Source organism: Panthera onca, chromosome B1, assembly GCF_046562875.1.
Source record: "Panthera onca isolate mPanOnc1 chromosome B1, mPanOnc1 haplotype 2, whole genome shotgun sequence".
Classification (NCBI taxonomy): domain Eukaryota; kingdom Metazoa; phylum Chordata; class Mammalia; order Carnivora; family Felidae; genus Panthera; species Panthera onca.
The window spans coordinates 21,827,189-21,847,860 of record NC_138342.1 but is presented as its reverse complement, the minus strand read 5'-3'; the positions used below and the strand labels follow the sequence as shown (position 1 = coordinate 21,847,860).

The window sequence follows — 20,672 nt, the reverse complement described above, 5'->3', positions numbered from 1 at the left end:
CTCAAATAAACTTCCTATCAATCAGCATTTTCATCTAAGCGGGACTGGGTTGGACATTACATATTTTAGCCATAATGCTAAAAAGCCATCCTAATACGTATCCACTATTCATCCAAACATCCATCCACACTGCATTAACCGCATCATTTATGACTGAATTTTTAAAAGAAAAAGTATTTAGGCAAAAACTCCCCAGATGTGACCGTGCTTTTCTGCTCTATGTGACCATCTCCACAGTAAAAGCTACCCTTACAATAACCTAGTTGTTCAATGAACCCCAAGCTTTACAAATTGATACGACACAATCTAAATGCACCATAAATTTATATTTGTTAATCTTGATATTAGAACATTTAAACATTTCAAACTACATAAAAGTATGACAAACAATATAAAATGGAAAGAAACTTGTTGACAACTTCCAAATCACTATTTCTTATAGTGCAATTAAGCAACAAGACCGCTTACTGAGCTCTCCAGAAAATGTATAGTGTTTTCAGTGGAGTGTTATCAACAAAAATCAACACAGTCCCACAAAATAACGTCTCCAATTTATTATCTTTTCCACAGTACAAATTCTTCACAAACCGTAACTTCTTTGATGTTATTCAAAGTCTGTAAACAAGTGCTTGAATCCCCACGTCCCCAACCTCAGTTTAAGCTTGTGAATGTTTAAGTCCTTCAATCAAGTTTTAACTCTTCCACATGTGTAAGGAATCAAGAGCCTTCTCTCCCTAAATTATTTGTATTTTATCATACAGCCTGCAATGCAGTAAATCACAGTGAAAGCCCTGGGAAAAACAAAACAACATGATCTTTACAGCAGGACTTGAAACTTTATAATATTAAATGCATTTAAAGAAGCTTCCCATAATAAAAGTGTGGGTTTTCATTTCCAGAAATCAAGTCAATTAGAAACCCTAGGTTCTACTTAAAAACCCATTTTGATCTAAAAGTGAAAACAGTCCCCTATCCATAGTCATTTTATAAACTCTATACAGTTTCACTTGCAGAGATTTTTTTTTTTTTTTTTCCAGTCTGGAAAACGGTAGTGCAATTAGTTTTACTTTAAGTTATTTAGTCCAGGATGTAAATAGCTCTGTGGAAAGATAAGAAGACGGTGTGGTAAACAAGAACTTTTTGCAAGCCCATGCTGGCTTACTAGTCCATTAAAGCTTGTAAGTCCATAGTGGCTTTCAACAAAATGTTGTATATACATCACTAATAACAAAGCAGAAATAAATAGGCAGAAATGACTGTAAACTGTCTCATCTCTTAATGATTTCTCAGTAATAACTGGCTTGATGAACTGATTATATAGTCATTTAAATAAGCAGACAGTAGACAGTTGCCCTTAGGACACTCCACTGCGGCATCCAGTCTGGAGAGCCCCAGTGGAGTTACATTCCTAAAATTAAAACAACACAAAGGGAGGGGGTGGAGGACGGGAGGTAACAGTTTAAAGATGCCCCTTGAACGAATTCCATCAAGTCAGCCGGTTCACTTAGACTTCTTCTTAAAAAGGCTTTTAATTTTTGATGGCTTTTTGCTTTTCTCTCCGTGATGACAAAGATCGTGTGGGATGCTGCTTATCCTGGCGACGTGAGGGGCTTCCTGAACTGCTTTGCTGTCGTTGCCGGCGGAGGAACAGGATGTGTGGCGAGGTTTCGGCACCGGGATGCCGCTAGAGAGCTGGTTCATGCTACAGGATTTCTCCAAGATGCCATTGTACACTTTGCTGGCAGGACTGAAGATCATACTCTTCGTTTCTGTCAGACCCACACAATCAGGAGAGCCCCGCGAGGTATCTGCAGTTACCGGGGACTCTCCTCTGGATGAATCCTCTAGAGAGAGCTCATCCCGCGATATCTTGCGAGGAGACAATGTCTGGTATATCTCCAGGCTTGAGGGAGGAGACTGTTTCCTTCCAATGGAAGAATTTAAGGAGTCACATTCTGAAGCCGTGTCTGGTACTTCCCTGGATGAGAGGGAGACAGAGGTAAAATCTTAAATCAATATTTTTAAGACTACCAGCCGACACTGTAATTAATTCTAACTAAAACAACTTCCATTTTTTAATCTATCAACATGTAAATGGGAGAAATGCTAAAATTCTGCACGCATTTTGACAAAATCGGAAACTTACTACTTTAAATAATACAACTTATCAAAGCTCCATGTTTAATATTTACATGAACTATAAAAATGGAGTCTTCCAATCTAAGAAACATAACTCAAGTTACACCTTCTTCAATTGTCAGACAAATAAAAATGTTTAAATTTTACAGATTTAGTAATTTTATTTCAGCTACTTTTGTGTTTTGTTTCAATGCTATTTTTTCTTTCTAAATCACACAGTTGACATTATATATTTTAAAAGATGAACTTCAGTCACTGTCTCTCCCTTTATTTTTTTTGTCATTAAATTGATGAAATATATCTTCCTGAGGTAGGAAGAAAGGAATATACTAAGCTAAAATGTAAGTTCTCCCAAGTTTAAAAATGGGGGAAGGAAGCTGAGGTACAATTGAGAGGGGGGGATGGGAGGTGAAAGTCAATGACATAACACTTTTTTTCTTAAGTTTATTTATTTATTTAGAGACAGAAACAGGGCTCGAGTGGGGAAGGGCAGAGAGAGAGGGAGGGAGAGGGAAAGAGAAAAAGAGAGAGAGAGAGAGAGAGAGAGAGAGAGAGAGAGAGAATGAATGCCAAGCAGGCTCTGCACTGTCAGCATAGAGCTCGACATGGAGCTCGATCCCACAGACTGTGAGATCAGGACCTGAGCTGAAATCGAAAGTCAAACACCTAACTGCCTGAGCCACCCAGGCCCCCCAATGCTATTTTTAAAAAGGCAGACATTCAATAAATTCTCATGGATTTATCCCTTTGTGATTTTTGCCCCCGCCCCTTCTCCACAGTAAAGAGAGAAAATGAAAAGACAAAAGTTCACAACCCCAAGGCCAACATATAGTAAATGCTATCAGCCATTACTTCAAAATATACCTCAAATCCAACACTCGTCACTCCCCCACTGGCACTGCCCCTCTTTCTGAACTACCCACCCCCCTGGACTCACCTCAAGGATTGTGATGGCGTCCTAACGGGTCTCCCTGCTTCCCTTCTTGTTCCTCCCTCCTAACTACTTCTCTACACAGATGCTGAAGTGGTTTTTAAAAACTCACAGCACATCATTTATTTGCTCAAAACTCACTAATGCTTCCTCCCATACTCAGGCTAAAATCCAAAGACCTTGTCAAAGTCCACAAAGCCCAGCAGGATCAGGACTATGGCAACCCCTCCAGCGGAAGGCCACCATTCCCCGTCTCATTACATCATGGCCTCCTCCTTGTTCCTCCCAACGTGCCGATCTCGTGACTCCCCCAGGGCTCTTGCACCTGCTGTTTCCTCTGCCTCCGATTTTCCTTCCCTCCATCTCTACATGGCTTATTTCTCAATGTCTTTCAGGTCACTGCTCAACTGTTCTCTCTCAGAGAGACTTCCCCTAACCACTCTATCCAGGAAGTATTCTCTTTCTTTTTACCTTTGTGTAGCATCCCAGAAAATTCCACTACCTAAAATGATATTTTGTATTAACTTTTGATATGTCTCTCCAGAAGAAAGAAAAGTTAATGAGGACAGGGAGTCTTTCTAACTTCTGTATCCTCTGCACTGGAGTAGTGGTAAGCTCACAGTGGGTATTTAATAAATATGTGATACACTCAATGAATGAGCGAATGAATGAACAAATGGACGAGAGAGAGATGAAAGAAAAGGAGAAAAGATCTCAGATAACAGAGATCATGTCTTACTTGTTCTGATATGTACCACACATGACACAAATATTGTTCACTCTCTGAAAGAAACGGTAAGAAATAAAAAGTAGAGTCACGGTAAAAAGTGGCAAAAGGAATAAGGTGGGACAAGGAAGAGAGCTGAAGCCACAAGAGAAAGGCAAGAACACAGATGATCATAATCCACCAGCTAGAGCGAGGCCAGGACCTTGTCTCACTTGTCTTGGCAGCTCAAGTTATTAGCAAGTGCACGGCATACGGCAAGGAACTAAGTTCATATTTATAGAGTAAATGAACTGAATGATCTCTCACCTCAGATGACCTGTGATTACTCTCATTATTCACATAGTGATATTACTTCTGACATGTTTTTCACGTTAATACCGTGTTTTAAACCTTGATCTTAGATGGCTCAATGTAACTGGTCATTTCTATGTATTTTACACATGTATGTGAAGATTGTTTCTATTACACTACAAGCTCTCAGAAGGTACAAAATCCCCTGGGCAAATAAAGACTTAAATGATGCTTTCACACAATACAGTTACACGTGCTGCAGACTTTTTAAGTGCTTTTACAATATGATAATGGGGAGTGCTTACAGAGGGCACAAGGCAGCTCAGATAAAAAGAAAGGACTCAGAAATCAATCGCTGGTAGGGAATTTTCTGTTAGCTTCCTTTTGGAGTGGATACCCATTAATTATACAGCATATATCACTGTTCCCTGAAGCTGTTCAGCTTCCAGAACCAGAAGCTGATTTAGTTAGAATTTTATAAATTTACTTCTACTCTGCTTTGTGGTTTGGCTGCTTGGTGTATGAAATTCTAAGCTAGGTTAAAAATATTTCAAAAACTGGTCTCTAAAATCTAAATAATATGTGAAAAGAATACTGATCTAAGTTAGGAGACCTAGATTCCTGTCCTGGCCCTGCCATTAATCAGCCACACAACCTTGGGCAAATCACTTAATGTAACCGGGACTCAATTTCACTGTCAAAGGAAGATAATTTGATTAATCTCTAAAATTACTTCTAGTTCTAACATCCTAACTCCAAAATAAATAATGAAGTGCTGCTTCTTCTGCATAACCAGTCAGCTTTGGAGTGCAGGAATGGTATAATCTGTGAGCATTTTTTTTTTAGAACATATATTCTTTGGAATGTTGAGCTTAATTATGTGTACCATTTATGCTGTTTTTTTTCTATTTCTTTCTCACAGTGAGGAATAGGTGAATTCGTGCAAGTTTAATGCCTATGTAACAAAACTCAAGGTACGATGTAAATGAGCATCCATGTACATAATGCAGAGAACATAAAAGATCAGTAAACAGTAAATGTTGTTACTATTACTGTTTTGTAAGGGTTCTAGTGGTTCATCATGTAAGAGACTAAATAAAGAGGAAAAGTTTTCTGAATCCAAATTCTCATATTTACTGTGCATTTCTGACATTGCTATTTGAAAGGAAGACTAAACATTTCCATAAACGTGAAAATTCTACTGGAGACAGAGCTCTAGCTTTCCTATTAATTTCCATAAGCCACACAAATTGGTTCTGTCAGTAAAGCCATCTTGCAGGTGGCCACAGTTTTACTGTGAAGATTATACAAAAAACTAATCAGAAAGTGGTATCCACGCAAAGCCACGTCAAATTCTCCAGCTGTAATGAGGATACAAACCTTGGACTATCTGCTCAGTAATATGCTGTAATGATCTTGGCTACTCACAAAGTTGACTCTCACTAGAGATAAAACAATCATGTGTGAAAATTATCATTTGATGACGATGCCAACTAAAGAATCACATGACAGAGAAGAGCCGCAACAGGTCACCGAGAACAGCCAGCCATTGCCTCTGGTTTTCTTTCTCATCTGAGGACAGAAGATTTTGGGGCTACACGGCTGCTAAGTGTTACAAAATCAGAAGCCAGCGTCAGTTTTCCTGTCGCTTACTGCCACACTGCTCCGAAGACAGACGTGGTTTAGGAGGGAGCCTCCGATCAGTGGGGCTCGTGGAGCACGGTGGTCCTTTGGCTGGACTGAACACACAGCTGCTATGCCCACTTTATGCCAAGAAATTCGTGTGAACGTAACGCCCTCCTTTAAGTTCTTAACATTTTCTTCCACCTTTGACGCCTGATAATTCCTGTTCACTAGCCAAGTACTAGCACACGACAGAAAAAACCATTAAGTGGCAACAAGTATTTTAAACAGTCATATTTAATGTTTGTGTTCAAGTATATTTAAGTTCATGCCTTTGTATTTTACATATAAAACTGCTCACAAGTCAAGTTTGTGCTGTGAGACTTGAGTCAATTGTGTGCAGTGGTCGGTTTCTAAGCAGTTATATGTCAGAATATCTACCTCTGCCTGTGGTGGGCGGAATTCTGAGACGGTCCCCAAGTTTCTAGCTCTGGGGTACACACACGTCCCGCCAATCATTCTATCAAACGCGAACAGAGGTGCTGCCATGAAGGGGCTCTGCGGATGTCATTAAGGCCCCACACCAGCTGATTTTCAGACAGAGAAAGGACTATCCAAGTGATGAGTGAGCCTTTTAAAATCGCGTCCAGAGATCAGAGACAGGGGGCATCACAGATTCCAAGGGACCTGTCAGAAGGCCTAGTCTCTGAAGACGGAGGCCACGCACAGCAAGGGCCACTGTGCACCTGCCAGGAACTGGCAGCAGCATGGAAGCAGCCTGAGAGCAGGCGTGGAAACCGGGACCTCCGTGCTGTAACCACGGGAGGCGAACTCTGTCACAACCAAAGGAGTCAGAAGTGGCCCTCAAGCGTCAAGGAAGAACGAAGCTGGGCAACCACCTTGCATTTGGCCTTGCGAGTCCCTGAGCAGAAATCCCAGGCACAGTAAGCTCGGACTTTGTCAAACAGAACCTGGGGCTAATAAACGGATGCTGCCCGAAGCTGCTAAGTCTGTGGTCACTCACTGTGCAGCAACAGAAAACTAATCCAACGCATCACTCCGACCCACCCACGCCCACCTCCCCACCACCCAGCCCAACATCTACTGTAGTCGATTCACTGCAATACCATTGCTTTTCAGCAGAGAAGTATATGGCCTCCTCCTCCTCCTCATTGCGATAAAGGACAGGGCAACTTGACACCGAGAGGATATCGGGATCCGGGGAAGGCAAGGAGTGCTGCGGGTGCTGAGGGTGCTGGGGGTGCTGGGGGTGCCGGGCGTGGACCTGGTGAGGGGCGTGCGGAGGAAGCTGTGCGCGTGGACACTGCGGCGAGGCCGGCACGATGCTGCGGCGGGAGCGGCACAGGCTGCTGCTTCTGGCTAACGACCCAGCGGGTTTGGCCATGGTCCCTGAAACGAAGCACAAACACACACATGCACATAAGACCAGGGCTGCCTCCAGGCACACTGTGGACGAACGCGCGCGCGTGCGGACACACACACACACACACACACACACACACACACAAGGGAGAAGGGCCCTTACTACCCACCACCCCGGAACGGGCCCTTGCTGGGTAAGGACCTGCATTGGTCATTACCCTCCCCCATCATCTCTACTGCTTCTTGGCAAAGTTCAGAAATAAAAAATTAAAGTGTGATAAAAATGAAAGCAGGTCTAGAAAATAAACAGAAGAGAACATAAACACATGAGGCTCTAACATGAAATTTGGCATTCCTAACCACAAAGTCTTGAAAATTTACCCAAGATAGTAAATCTTTAAGTTAAAAAATCAATACAGCATATTAAGGAATCTGTACTTTGTTGCAAAACTTTGTTAGTTTCACCATTACAGGATGAAAACTATTAGAAAAAAAAACAGGCTGCATTTTTCAATGGGTATCTCTCGAGATCGTGTAACTTGTTTGAACTTCAAGAAGGTTTTTTTTTTTTCTCATGTTTCTAGTTTTGATTTAAATTCTAGTTAGTTAAGATACAGAGCAATATTGGTTCCAGGGGTAGAATTCAGTGACTCATCGCTTACATATGCTCATCACAAGTGCCCTCCTTAATACACATCACCCATCTAAGTCTATCCCCTGCCCACCTCTCCTCCAGCAAGCCTCAGTTTGTTCACTGTAATTAACAGTCTCTTATGGTTTGCCTCCCACTCTTTAAGAAGTTTTTACTCAAGGGTCATTTGAACACTGTATACATAGTCTCCTAACCAGTTAGGCAGGGGTCAGACAAAAACTTGTTTCCTGAACACTGATGACTGTGGAACTAACCAGAAGTCTTAGATCATCTTGTTTCTGCTGCCAGTCTCTGCCTAGTCCCGTGCAAGTAGAAAACTGCCCCTACACACTTAATATCTTCATAGAATGGGCACTCCATGTCCTTGCCTTAATTGAAACCTAACACCCCGAAGTCAGAACAGCCTTCGCAAGCTGAGGCTGCTCCCCGTTGTGTATACCTCATGTGCTGCAACACCAGAACATCAGGTTGGTGGCCTTCTCATTCCCCAGCACTCTTCTCTGGAAACCCTCACTCCTACGCCCTTTTATAAAAACATGTTCTTTCTGAAGCTAACACTAAGCCTCTTGAAACTGCCATCTCTACAACCCCATTCATCCCACCTCCCAGTCATTTCCTTACCTATCTATCTTCCGCTTGAGCAATCTCATTGGGAAGACCTCCCAACACCTTAACCACTCGTGGTTTCCCCTCTTCTCCAGACATTTACACCGCCACCCACTCTTAAACCCTGTCTTGCCCTAGTCATTCAGCGCCGCTCCATTTTTGGTATTGTATATCAAGACGGCAGACGGACAACGGAGATTCGGACCATGTGTCTACCTTTCTAGTTCAAACACTCTGCTCCTTCCACTTATCTGTCCCATTCTCTACTCCAAGCTCAAGCACCTTAACTCTTTTGTGTAGTCCTTCTGTTGCCTTTATTTGCATCTTCTACATCCCAATAGCATTTAAAAAATGCGGACACAATAAACCTAAAAAAACAAAATGCTAAACAATAGCAGCGACAAAACACTCGTCTCCATCCTCAGACTGTTTTTCAACTGGCATATCTCTCTTCCTCTTATGAAGAATTTCCTCTGTTACTTTCTCCGCTACTTCATTTTATTTCATTCGGAGTGTAAAGTGCTCACATACAATTTCGCCACAACTGTTCTCAACAATTCATAATCTATTCCCTTGTTGCTAAATTCAACAGATCGCTCAATCCTTCCCTGACATTTGACCAGCACCTGACATTGATTATTACTCTGTCCTTCCCTTGACTTTTCTAAATGCATTCACACACTAGGCTCCTTTTACACAACAGAATAAAGAAAAATAATAATGCAAGTGATCACCTCAAATTACACAGGAAAGAATTTGGTGAAATTTAACATCCACTGATTTAAAAGGAAAACCTTTCTTAGTAAAACAGGAATAAAATTAATTTCCTTAAAAGCAATCTACCAAAACCAAAACCAAAAAAAAAATAAATCACATCTCACGGTGGAGAGCATTCCCTTTAAAGTCAGAAATGGCAATCGTTATTGCCTGCAATCACTGCTATTATTCAACATTTGACTGGAAGTCTCAGACTAGAAAATAAGCGGGGATGGGGGGTGGGGGGGGACATAAGGACTGAAAAGGAAAAAAACAACTTATTACTGCACACACAAATAAATCCAAAAGACTCATATGAGAATTCACTATTTCTGTATATAAGATACTTAGCAAAGTCAACAGCACTTCCCTAGACATCAGCAATAAGCAATTTCACATATAATTTTTTTTAAGAAAGTTAACGTGTAACTACCAAAAAAAAAAAAAAATCCTATGGGGATATCCAGAAATTAATCTATTTATTTTTTTTTCAGAAATTAATCTTTTTAGAAAAGATGTGCAAGAACAGTACAGAGAAAAATTTAAATTTTACTTAAAGACATAAAAGCAAATCTCAATAAATAAAATTTATGAGTAATAACTCTTCCCAAATGCATCAATAAATTCAAAGAAATTCCATTAAAAGCTCAATGAAACTTTTCATGGAATTTCATAAGCTAATCCTAAAATTCATACTGGCCAAGAATAACAATTCTGAATTTGAATAATAAAGGACGATTTAGATCTAGCAAACCCCAACACATACTATCAAACTATAAATAGCAACTAAAGCAGAATGAAAGCAATGGAACAAAACAGAGAGCCTGTAAGCACGTGTGCACCTGTGGAGAGAAGTGGAGTTACAGATGAGCAGGGAGAGAGCAGGAATGAGGCTGGGACACCTGTTTATCCACACATCAGGAGACAGATTTAGATTCCTATCTTGCAATATGAACAAAAATAACTTCCAGGTAGATTAAAAGACTAAGGGATTAAAGCAAATCTAAAAAACTTTTAGGAGAGGAAACATCTATCATCTTCTAAAAAAGACATTAAAAAACACAAATCAGGTTCACCAATTTGTCATTAGAAATGTTCTTTTAAAAACTCATATGATTGAAAAAGAAAACAACAGAGTTCACTAAAAAAGAAAAGCCAAAGCCTGAGAGAAGCTATCTACAACCATCAAATAACCAGACAGAGAGCAAAAAAAGAGAACTATAGGCCAATATCCTTGATGAATATGGATGCAAAAATTCTCAACAGGATACTAGCAAATCGAATTCAACAACATATAAAAAGAACTATTCACCAAGATCAAGTGGGATTCATTCCTGGGCTGCAGGGCTGGTTCAACATTCGCAAATCAATCAATGTGATACATCACATTAATAAAAGAAAAGAACCATATGATCTTGTCAATCGATGCAGAAAAACCATTTGACAAAATTCAGCATTCTTTCTTAATAAAAACCCTCGAGAAACTCGGGATAGAAGGAACATACTTAAACATCATAAAAGCCATTTATGAAAAGCCCACAGCTAATATCCTCAATGGGGAAAAACTGAGAGCTTTTCCCCTGAGATCAGGAACACGACAGGGATGTCCACTCTCACCGCTGTTGTTTAACATAGTGCTGGAAGCTCTAGCATCAGCAATCAGACAACAAAAGGAAATCAAAGGCATCAAAATTGGCAAAGATGAAGTCAAGCTTTCGCTTTTTGCAGATGACATGATATTATACATGGAAAACCCGACAGACTCCACCAAAAGTCTGCTAGAATTGATACATGAATTCAGCAAAGTCACAGGATACAAAAGTAATGTACAGAAATCAGTTGAGTTCTTATACATTAATAATGAAGCAACAGAAAGACAAATAAACTGATCCCATTCACAACTGCACCAAGAATCATAAAATACCTAGGAATAAACCTAACCAAAGATGTAAAAGATCTGTATGCTGAAAAGTATAGAAAGCTTATGAAGGAAATTGAAGAAGACATAAAGAAATGGAAAAACATTCTGTGCTCATGGATTGGAAGAATAAATATTGTTAAAATGTCAATCCTACCCAAAGCTGTCTACACATTCAAAGCGATCCCAATCAAAATTGCACCAGCATTCTTCTTGAAGCTGGAACAAGCAATCCTAAAATTCGTATGGAACCACAAAAGGCCCCGAATAGCCAAAGTAATTTTGAAGAAGACCAAAGCGGGAGGCGTCACAATCCCAGATTTTAGCCTCTACTACAAAGCTGTAATCATCAAGACAGCATGGTATTGGCAACAGACACATAGACCAATGGGATAGAATAGAAACCCCAGAACTAGACCCACAAACATATGGCCAACTAATCTTTGACAAAGCAGGAAAGAATATCCAATGGAAAAAAGAGTCTCTTTAACAAATGGTGCTGGGAGAAGTGGACAGCAACATGCAGAAGAATGAAACTAGACCACTTTCTTACACCATTCACAAAAATAAACTCAAAATGGATAAAGGACCTGAATGTGAGACAGGAAACCATCAAAACCCTAGAGGAGAAAGCAGGAAAAACCTCTCTGACCTCAGCTGCAACAATTTCTTACTTGACACATCTCCAAAGGCAAGGGAATTAAAAGCAAAAAATGAAGTACTGGGACCTCATGAAGATAAAAAGCTTCTGCACTGCAAAAGAAACAATCAACAAAACTAAAAGGCAACCAATGGAATGGGAAAAGATATTTGCAAATGACATATCGGACAAAGGGCTAGTATCCAAAATCTATAAGGAACTCACCAAACTCCACACTCGAAAAACAAATAATCCAGTGAAGAGATGGGCAGAAAACATGAATAGACACTTCTCTAAAGAAGACATCCGGATGGCCAACAGGCACATGAAAAGGTGTTCAACGTCACTTCTCGTCAGGGAAATACAAATCAAAACCACACTCAGATACCACCTCACGCCAGTCAGAGTGGCTAAAATGAACAAATCAGGAGATGACAGATGCTAGAGAGGATGTGGAGAAACGGGAACCCTCTTGCACTGTTGGTGGGAATGCAAACTGGTGCAGCTGCTCTGGAAAACAGTGCGGAGGTTCCTCAAAAAATGAAAAATAGATCTACCCTATGACCCAGCAAGAGCACTGCTAGGAATTTACCCAAGGGATACAGGAGTGCTGATGCATAGGGGCACTTGTACCCCAATGTTTAGAGCAGCACTTTCAACAATAGCCAAATTATGGAAAGAGCCTAAATGTCCATCAACTGATGAATGGATAAAGAAATTGTGGTTTATATACACAATGGAATACTACGTGGCAATGAGAAAGAATGAAATATGGCCTTTTGTAGCAACGTGGATGGAACTGGAGAGTGTTATGCTAAGTGAAATAAGTCATACAGAGAAAGACAGATACCATATGTTTTCACTCTTATATGGATCTTGAGAAGCTTAACAGAAGACCATGGGGGAGGGGAAGGAAAAAAAAAAGTTGGAGAGGGAGGGAGCCAAACCATAAGAGACTCTTAAAAACTGAGAATAAACTGAGGGATGATGGAGGGGGTGGGAGGGAGGGGAAAGTGGGTGACGGGCATTGAGGAGGGCACCTGTTGGGATGAGCACTGGGTGTTGTATGGAAACCAATTTGACAATAAATTTCATATTAAAAAAAAAAGAGAAAATATTAAAAAAAAAACAACAACAAAACACTCTTCCAGATCAGTAAGGAATCTTGGGAGAGATTCCATAGTAGGAATAAGCAACTCAGATAGGAAGAAATCTGAATGACAAACACTAATAAATGAAACGGTACTCAACCTCAAAAGTCACCAAGGAAATAAAAATTGTAATAACACTTTGGTATCATATAATACTCAGGCAAGTCACAAAAGAAATCAGATTATCCCAAGTACTGGTGAGGATAGAGGCAGAAAAGCTCTCATAAACGGTGGGTATACAAAGGAACAGAGCCATTTTGAGAGCGACCTCACAATGCCTAGTAACAGCTGCCCTCCCAATGACTGAACGCGATCCATTTTCCAGGTATCCACCCAGAGACTCTCAAACTCATGCATAAAGGAGATAAAGGAAAGGTAAGGTAAGGATGCTCACTGCAGTACTGTCTGCAAAGGCAAAAAAGTGCAAAGAGCCTACCTATCTCAGGAGAAAAATGGATAGACTGTGGCTTATTACCATGAATAAACAGATACACTGTGGTTAAATCATTAAACAGTCATAGTGAATTTAATGTAGTATATTTATATTTAATGCAGTATACAGAAAATTTCTAAATATATACTTGTGAGCAAAAGGAGCTGCAAAACATTACCTACAGTTTGATGAACATTTATGTGTGTGTGTATATATATATATATATATATATATATATATATATATGTGTGTGTGTGTATATATATGTATGTATATATGTGTGTGTATATATATATGTATATATGTGTGTGTGTATATATATATATATATATATACACACACATATATATATATTTAATTTGAGAAAGAGAGCCTGAGACAGGGAGAAGGCAGGCAGAGAGAGAAAGAATCTTAAGCAGGATCCACATTCAGCGGAGCCCTATGCGGGGCTCGATCCCACGACCCTGGTATCACGACCTGAGCTGAAATCAAGACTCAGCCACTCAACCGACTGAGCTACTAGGTGACCCCCGTGAGCAAAGTTTTAAACAATTTTGTCTGTTGTTTACAGATACATCTGCATATAATAAAAGTAGAATAGGCTCTTCTTACAACTTGAGAAGAGTAGGAAGGTGAGGCCATGTGCTTTAGCTGTATGTATAATAGTTTATTTTGGGCAAAGAGATGAATTAAGCCAAATATTAAAATCTGTTTATCTTTGTAGCAAGTAAACATTTTATTTTCAGTTCTTATAAGTACATCTGAAGGACTTAATAATTACAAACTTTTAAATAAATTGCAACCACATTCCCACAGTGAATATTTAGCAGATACTATAAAATAGGAGCAATCTATCATCTGTTCTCCTACCCACAAGGAGCTAAGCTTTGACAATATTTTCTCTCCTTTATTTAATGTTTATTTATTTATTTTGAGAGAGAGAGAGAGAGAGAGAGAGTATGAGCAGCGGAGGAACAGAGACAGAGAGGGAGAGAGAGAATCCCAAGTAGGTTCCGTGCTGTCAGCTCAGAGCCTGACATGGGGCTTGATCTCATAACCCACGAGACCATGACCTGAGTTGGAAACCAAGAGTCGGGTGCTTAACCGACTGAGCCACCCAAGGCGCCTCTCTCTTTTTTATTTATGCAAAATTAAACACAGACGGTATTATTCTGTGTACAGTTCTACAATCTTTTACTTTGCTTCCAACACACCACAGGCATGTTTCCTTACCGTTATTTCACTTAGACAATTTACACATACCCATGGTACAAATGTAAAACTTTTCAGAGGGCATATAATAAAACGGCCTTCATCCTGCCCTAGACTTCATCCTACCAAAGCATAAGAAATTGTGCTTTCCTAACTAAGCAGAGTGCAGTATCACTGTTGTGCCACTGGGTGGAAGTAGAGCTCTCAAAGTGCAATCTTTGGCAGGAGTTCTTGTTCACAGATAATAAATTTGATCACAGAATTTCTAAAACATCATACTAAATTTAAAATCAACTTTTATACTTTTTTCAATTTCAAATTTCTCTGTTTTACAATCACTGAAAACTTAAGGTAATTAGCCACACAGAGCTATATTTTGCCCCATCAAAGATATCATATCATATCTTATCAAAGATAAGATATCAAAAGAACTTCAAAACAAAAAAGCCAAGAAAATAAATTAGTTAATTTAGGGAACATATCTTCATCCATACTTCTGATACTGAAGAATTACGGATTCTGAGGAGGAACTGTGACTTTAAAAAGCTACAATTTTTAAACAAAATCAAATACTTATGAATCAGTGTTGCATTTGGCAAGTTTAAGGACATATAGTTCAAATAAACACAAGCTGACAATATTCCAACAGCAGAGCTGGCCCAGATCTAGGTATAACTTTGCAACTGTAACCACCCTGTAGCATGGGGCCAGTGAAATGAGCACAATGAGCACATTCCAGCATTCACTGCATTTATAATCTGTCCTCTCTTCCCTCCTGTTTTAAGAGTCTGGTGGCTCCCCAGCTGACTCCTGTTATCTGTCTGCCATTAAGCCTGAGAATTAAAGCCACAGAAATGAACCCAAGCGCATAGTCATTCACTATTTATCTGCAAATTTAGGGCTTTATTTCATAAAAGTTTAAAAATTAGAACTCTCTGTAAATCGTAACATCAGGAAAACTGTAACAACTGGATAGAAAAAATTCAAACTGGAAAATGTTTACATATGATTTGTCTTGAGACTAAAATTTCTGTGTAAGTTTTCAACCAAATCAATAATTAAATTCCGTTCTCCATTCTTTGGAATCTTGTTCTACCTACACTGTTTCGAAAAGTCACAAAGATTGGGAGAATGAATCAGGCAGGCAATAACAAGGATGAAGAGTTTTTCAAATGATTTCTAATATAAGAATACACCCATTTTAAATTCAAGCTCTCCAGAACTTTGCAAAAAGTCCAAATATGTATTAATAAATTCTAAAAATAATTAACAAAATCTAAAATACTTAAATTTCACCTTCCTACCAAAATGCATTCTTTACAATGTAAAAATTTTCAAAGAATGCAGCATAACAAAGCAATATAATGAAAACTGTCCACGTTAAAACAACCTTTGGCTCAATCAGTTAAGCATCTGACGTCAGCTCAGGTCATGGTATCACGGTTCCTGGGTTCGAGCCCCTCATCGGGCTCCTGCTTTGTATCCTCTGTCTCCTTCTCTCTCTGCCCCTCCCCTGCTCTCTTGTGCATGTGTGCACGTTCCCTCTCTCTCCAAAATACACAAACATTAAAAAAAGAATTATAAAAAAAAATTTTTTTTAAAAGCCTCCTTTGGAGGCGTTCCACTACCTAGCAACAAAAAAATGTTTTCCTTAACATAAGCACAGTTTAAGTTTTATTTAAAAGTAAAGGGATTCAGTGCTTCAGGAGTTAAAATACAGCAAGATAATACTCTTCTCAATGAAAGGACAGAATTAGAAAAGCAAACCAACAACAACAAAAACATACCTACTGGGAAGGGCAACTCAATTTAAGATAAATCACAGACAGGCTCAAAGTCACACAGTTGGTTAGTCAGTGGCAGAGCTAGGACCAGAACTCAAGTTTCCAAGATCTTCCCCTAATTTTTACTATAGATTAAGCTGCGATTTGAAAGGATATTTACCCTCAAAGCTGAGTACTTCACCTGTACATTATTTAGCATGTATGATGTATTACTTTATACATATGTGTGTGTATAGATATACACAGACATGCATCTGATGTATTATTCTCACATAATAAAGACAAATTATTAATCACAAGTAGAAAAAAGAGAAAATGAAGAACGAACAAAATTTTTATCATAGATTTCAAAGTCAATGAGTCATAAAAGGCATGGTAGGAAGTTACTTTAAAAACTGCACCAACTCAGGGCGCCTGGGCGGCTCAACTGGTTAAGCGTCTGACTTTGGCTCAGGTCATGATCTCACAGTTCATGGGTTCGAGCCCCGCGTCGGGCTCTGTGCTGACAGCTGGGAGCCTGGAGCCTGCTTTGGAATCTGTGTCTCCCTCTCTCTCCGCCTCTCAAAAATGAACAAACATAAAAAAAAATTTTAAAACTGCACCAAACTCTCTTTTTTGAATTCAGCACTTACCAGGAAACTGTGACACTATTGGGGGCGTATCTTCATCTAAATCATCAACTCCCCCAGCAATTGGATAGGGTGGAATGGAGACTCTGGGCATCACCACCCAGCTGTGATCAGAATACAGGGAAGAGGTCAAGCTGGGGAGGCCCGAGTTATGGGCTATCTGAAAGCCACAGATCTTCTCAATCTGTTGCCAGCGAAAAAGTCGTTCTCGTAAACAAGTTGTCAACTCGGAGAGTGCTTTCCTGTAAAAGCCAAGGTGGAAATTACTTATGGTGTCAATGAGTCTTCAATATGGCACTAAAAAAGGGCAACTACATGAACAGACCATGGCAATAAACTAATTTCAAGAAGGAATTATCCGTTCTCAGAATTAGTATAAATTATGTAATTGTATGTGATTAAATGATAAATTGTTCAGAAATTACAAATTTCAGCATAATACAAATAAACAGGTAACTAAAATAACATTCTTACTTTGCTTCCAGAATTTTGTGGTCTACCTCATCTAGGGAGGAGCTGTGTGCAACATGCAGAGTCCCAAAGACTGTACTTCTCTTCTTTTTAATCTTCTCTGCCTAGAAACCCAAGGAGAGAGAAAATAAGGTAGGTCTGGGAAAAAAAAAATAACACACATACAAGCTTATTTTGTTTCGAATATATTAATAATGATGAAACCAGTGGAGAATTATATAGCCAAAATAAGGCCCTAATTTCCAGAAAAGAAAACAGATGAAGGAGAAAGCATGCTTTCCTAAGCCAATCAACAGAATTCAAAACTTTGTTCTGGAAAATTTTTCACTTATTTTGATGGTTCAGAAAAGACCCGAATCTTCTATTAAAACTAACAAAATAACATTAATTATATCCTACCGCAATGAGGTGTTAGTGAGTGAACTGAGTTTTGTTTTGTTTTTTTTTTTTTGCTAGAAATCAGATTAAAACTTAATCTTATTTCACACAATTTAATGAAGAGTCAAATATTAATTTCTAGTAACTACTAACCTGAATCAGATATGAAGAAGCAACCTGGAGGAGAAAAGCTCTGTATAAAACATTTGTGATAACGATAACAGGGATGGTTTTTAAATGACACGAAGGTCATTCTGAAAAGTATATACTTCTCTACATACAGTAATTTTACTCTACGGCCTTATAAGAGTCCATTAAGATAAGTAAGTTTCAATTCACAAAAAGAAGGTACAACAAATACAGATTTTATTCATATTTTTCTCTCTTAATTGGTTAATCTCTTTAGAAATGTATTAAGTTTTGAAATAGAGTACCTCATCCTTAGCAATAGCTAACTGCATTTCAGCATTTTGTCTTTTAATATTGTAGTACTGTACTTCTACTTCATGTGTTAACTGAAGCCATTTCTGAAGTGCATCTGGGACAGACCAGCTGCTCCTGAGTTCAAATTCTTTTTCAGCCTTTTTCAGTGCCATTCGAACCTGGGAGTGAGGGAGGAAGGAAGAGTGGGGGAGACAGAATGGATGCGAGAGGGAGAGAAGGGGGGGGAGATGGATGGAGACGGAGCAAGAAAGAGAGAGAAATGTCTTTTTTTAAAAAAGATATTTATATTGAGATACATTTTAAGAAATTAAGATTTTTTTGGTATCAAAGTTAAGAGAGAAAGCAATCTGAATTATGCTCTTCATAAACATCTTTCTCAAATCACTGAGTTTAAAACAATGTATTTCTAACATTAAAACTAAAGCTGAACTGGGGCGCATGGGTGGCTCAGTCAGTTGAGCGTCTGACCTCAGCTCAGGTCATGATCTCACGGTCCGTGGGTTCGAGCCCTGGATCAGGCTCTGTGCTGACACCTCAGAGCCTGGAGCCTACTTCAGATTCTGTCTCTGTCTGTCTCTCTCTCTCTCTCTCCTCCCCTCCCCTGCTCATGCTCTGCCTCTCTCTGTCTCTCAAAATAAATAAATGTTAAAAAAAAAAAAAATTAAAACTAAAACTGAAGTTTTAAGTGCATCTTAACTCACTAAGCAAAGCTGGAAAGCCAAGGGGTAGAAGGGGTTTACATAGATCTTAAGCTGTATTATTTAGTTTTTATATTTTATAATAGCCAGACTCACCAGAGAGAAGAAAATGCCAGGCACGTACAAACCAAAACTGATCATGTTTTTCTCATAACGCGGGGCTTGTTTGTGGAGAACACAAAGAAGTATCCGAAACACAGTGAAAACACTTGTCCTGGTGCCCCTTCTAATGTTCCCAGAGGGCACTACTGTAAGCTATTTACATGGACCATTTTTGAAGGTTTTCACATCTTCTTCATGGTTACTTATGTCTCACTATTACAAGCACGTCTGTCCATTACAGTCTGTTTCACCTACTTCTACTCAATTCACTGCTTCTAACATACCAGAAAGTAGATAAATCAGCACTGGCAGACCATGTGTAAATTTTAAGAAAATAGGTTCTGAGTGAGCCTCTGCTTGATGTTTCCATGAGAAACTATACCTAGGCTTCAGGGTCAGGGTGTCAAAGTCTTCCTTTGACTGCCCTTTAGGAGAGCCAGACAATAAACAGTTAGAAAACTAAAATGCTTAGTGCATCAGTTGGTATTAGATGCTAAGGAAAAAACTCTTAAAGCCTATGAAAAGAACACAGAAAGAAAAGACAATTCATTCTAGAAATGATTCATCTGAAAACTAGCAAGAGTTCAAGCTAAAGGTATGTAAAGACACACAATAGAATATAAAGAGTTATGTACCTACTCAAGACCTTGAGACAAAGTCACAAATGAACTGGGGAGCATCCCACTTCTGGAGCACCGTAACTGCAAATTATCTTCCTCAAAGCCAAGTAAGGTCACTAGAAACTCCACTCCGAAACTCATGTGCAGAACAACGTCTGATCTGAACAAACCCAACTTACTTAAATAAACTTTACTGTGTGCCAGAATAAACTAGTAAGAGTACTGTACACAAGTTTGTTCTGATAAAGAAAAGGAACAGCTGTCAGATACTATAGAAAGCAAAGTATAAAAAGAAGTATTTTTTCAAAACTCCAAAATTAGAAAACAAAATCACAATGGGGCACCAAGCAGACAATCAGAAAGTGAGACATTACTCCCTGAAAGCAAAATCCTAAGCAACACGTGCCCGACACATTTCACCGTGCCATGAGCGTGGGACAGTACTGGCTTCCACTGGCTGGCTAAGCTGTGTGGCATCCCTTCTCCCTCCGGAAGACAGAGTCGGAGGCCAGGTCCCGGAACGTGGAGCTCCATATACCACCACCAAGTCTGGGTCAGCAGGCCCTCTTTCTCACAAGACTTACACTTGTCAATCTTCCGTTTCTACACGATTTTCACTGCCAAGGAACTAAACAGGGAACCTATTTTCAAATTTCACTCAAGTTTTTCTCTTTAATCATAAAGATTTATGTTATGTCCATACATTTATTTCCCCTAAAAGAACTCAATAAATGCATGTAATGTATAATGATTATATTTCTAGCATTAACTGAGGCTGAAATGCTTCGATTGACTGTCAAATAATGTTTCAAAATTTTGGAAATCAGGACCTGCCAGTAACAGCAACTATTTTAACTATTTTCTCTGCTATTATTCATTAAGTTTATCATTTGATGTAAATTCCAGCCTTTAGTTCGAATTACATGGTTATGCATAGGGGCATGGACCCAGTAAAAATTGAGTAATTAAAAGCTTTTAACAAATGATGAATTATTAAATTGTTTACAAAAATGATAATTAGATACCTAATTTTTGTGTCTCAGGAATAGACCAGTACTAAGTAAAAACATGGTATCACAGAAAG

The 20,672-nt window shown here is 39.1% G+C and overlaps 1 protein-coding gene across 2 annotated transcripts in view; it reads right to left on the bottom strand.

Moving 5' to 3' along the window:
- Positions 1 to 539: 539 nt before the first annotated feature.
- STIM2 (stromal interaction molecule 2) overlaps positions 540 to 20,672 on the bottom strand; it is a 150,625-nt gene continuing 130,492 nt past the window's right edge. The window contains exons 8-13 of one of the 2 annotated variants that reach the window (XM_060655281.3): positions 18,159 to 18,326; positions 17,878 to 17,901; positions 17,350 to 17,450; positions 16,879 to 17,117; positions 6,839 to 7,121; positions 540 to 1,978 (exon numbers count right to left, since the gene is read on the bottom strand). In XM_060655281.3, coding sequence (XP_060511264.2) covers positions 1,501 to 1,978; positions 6,839 to 7,121; positions 16,879 to 17,117; positions 17,350 to 17,450; positions 17,878 to 17,901; positions 18,159 to 18,326 — 1,293 coding nt within the window. In that variant the 3' untranslated portion in view covers positions 540 to 1,500. The remainder of the gene's footprint in view (positions 1,979 to 6,838; positions 7,122 to 16,878; positions 17,118 to 17,349; positions 17,451 to 17,877; positions 17,902 to 18,158; positions 18,327 to 20,672) is intronic. The other variant, XM_060655282.3, reaches the window with a different exon arrangement.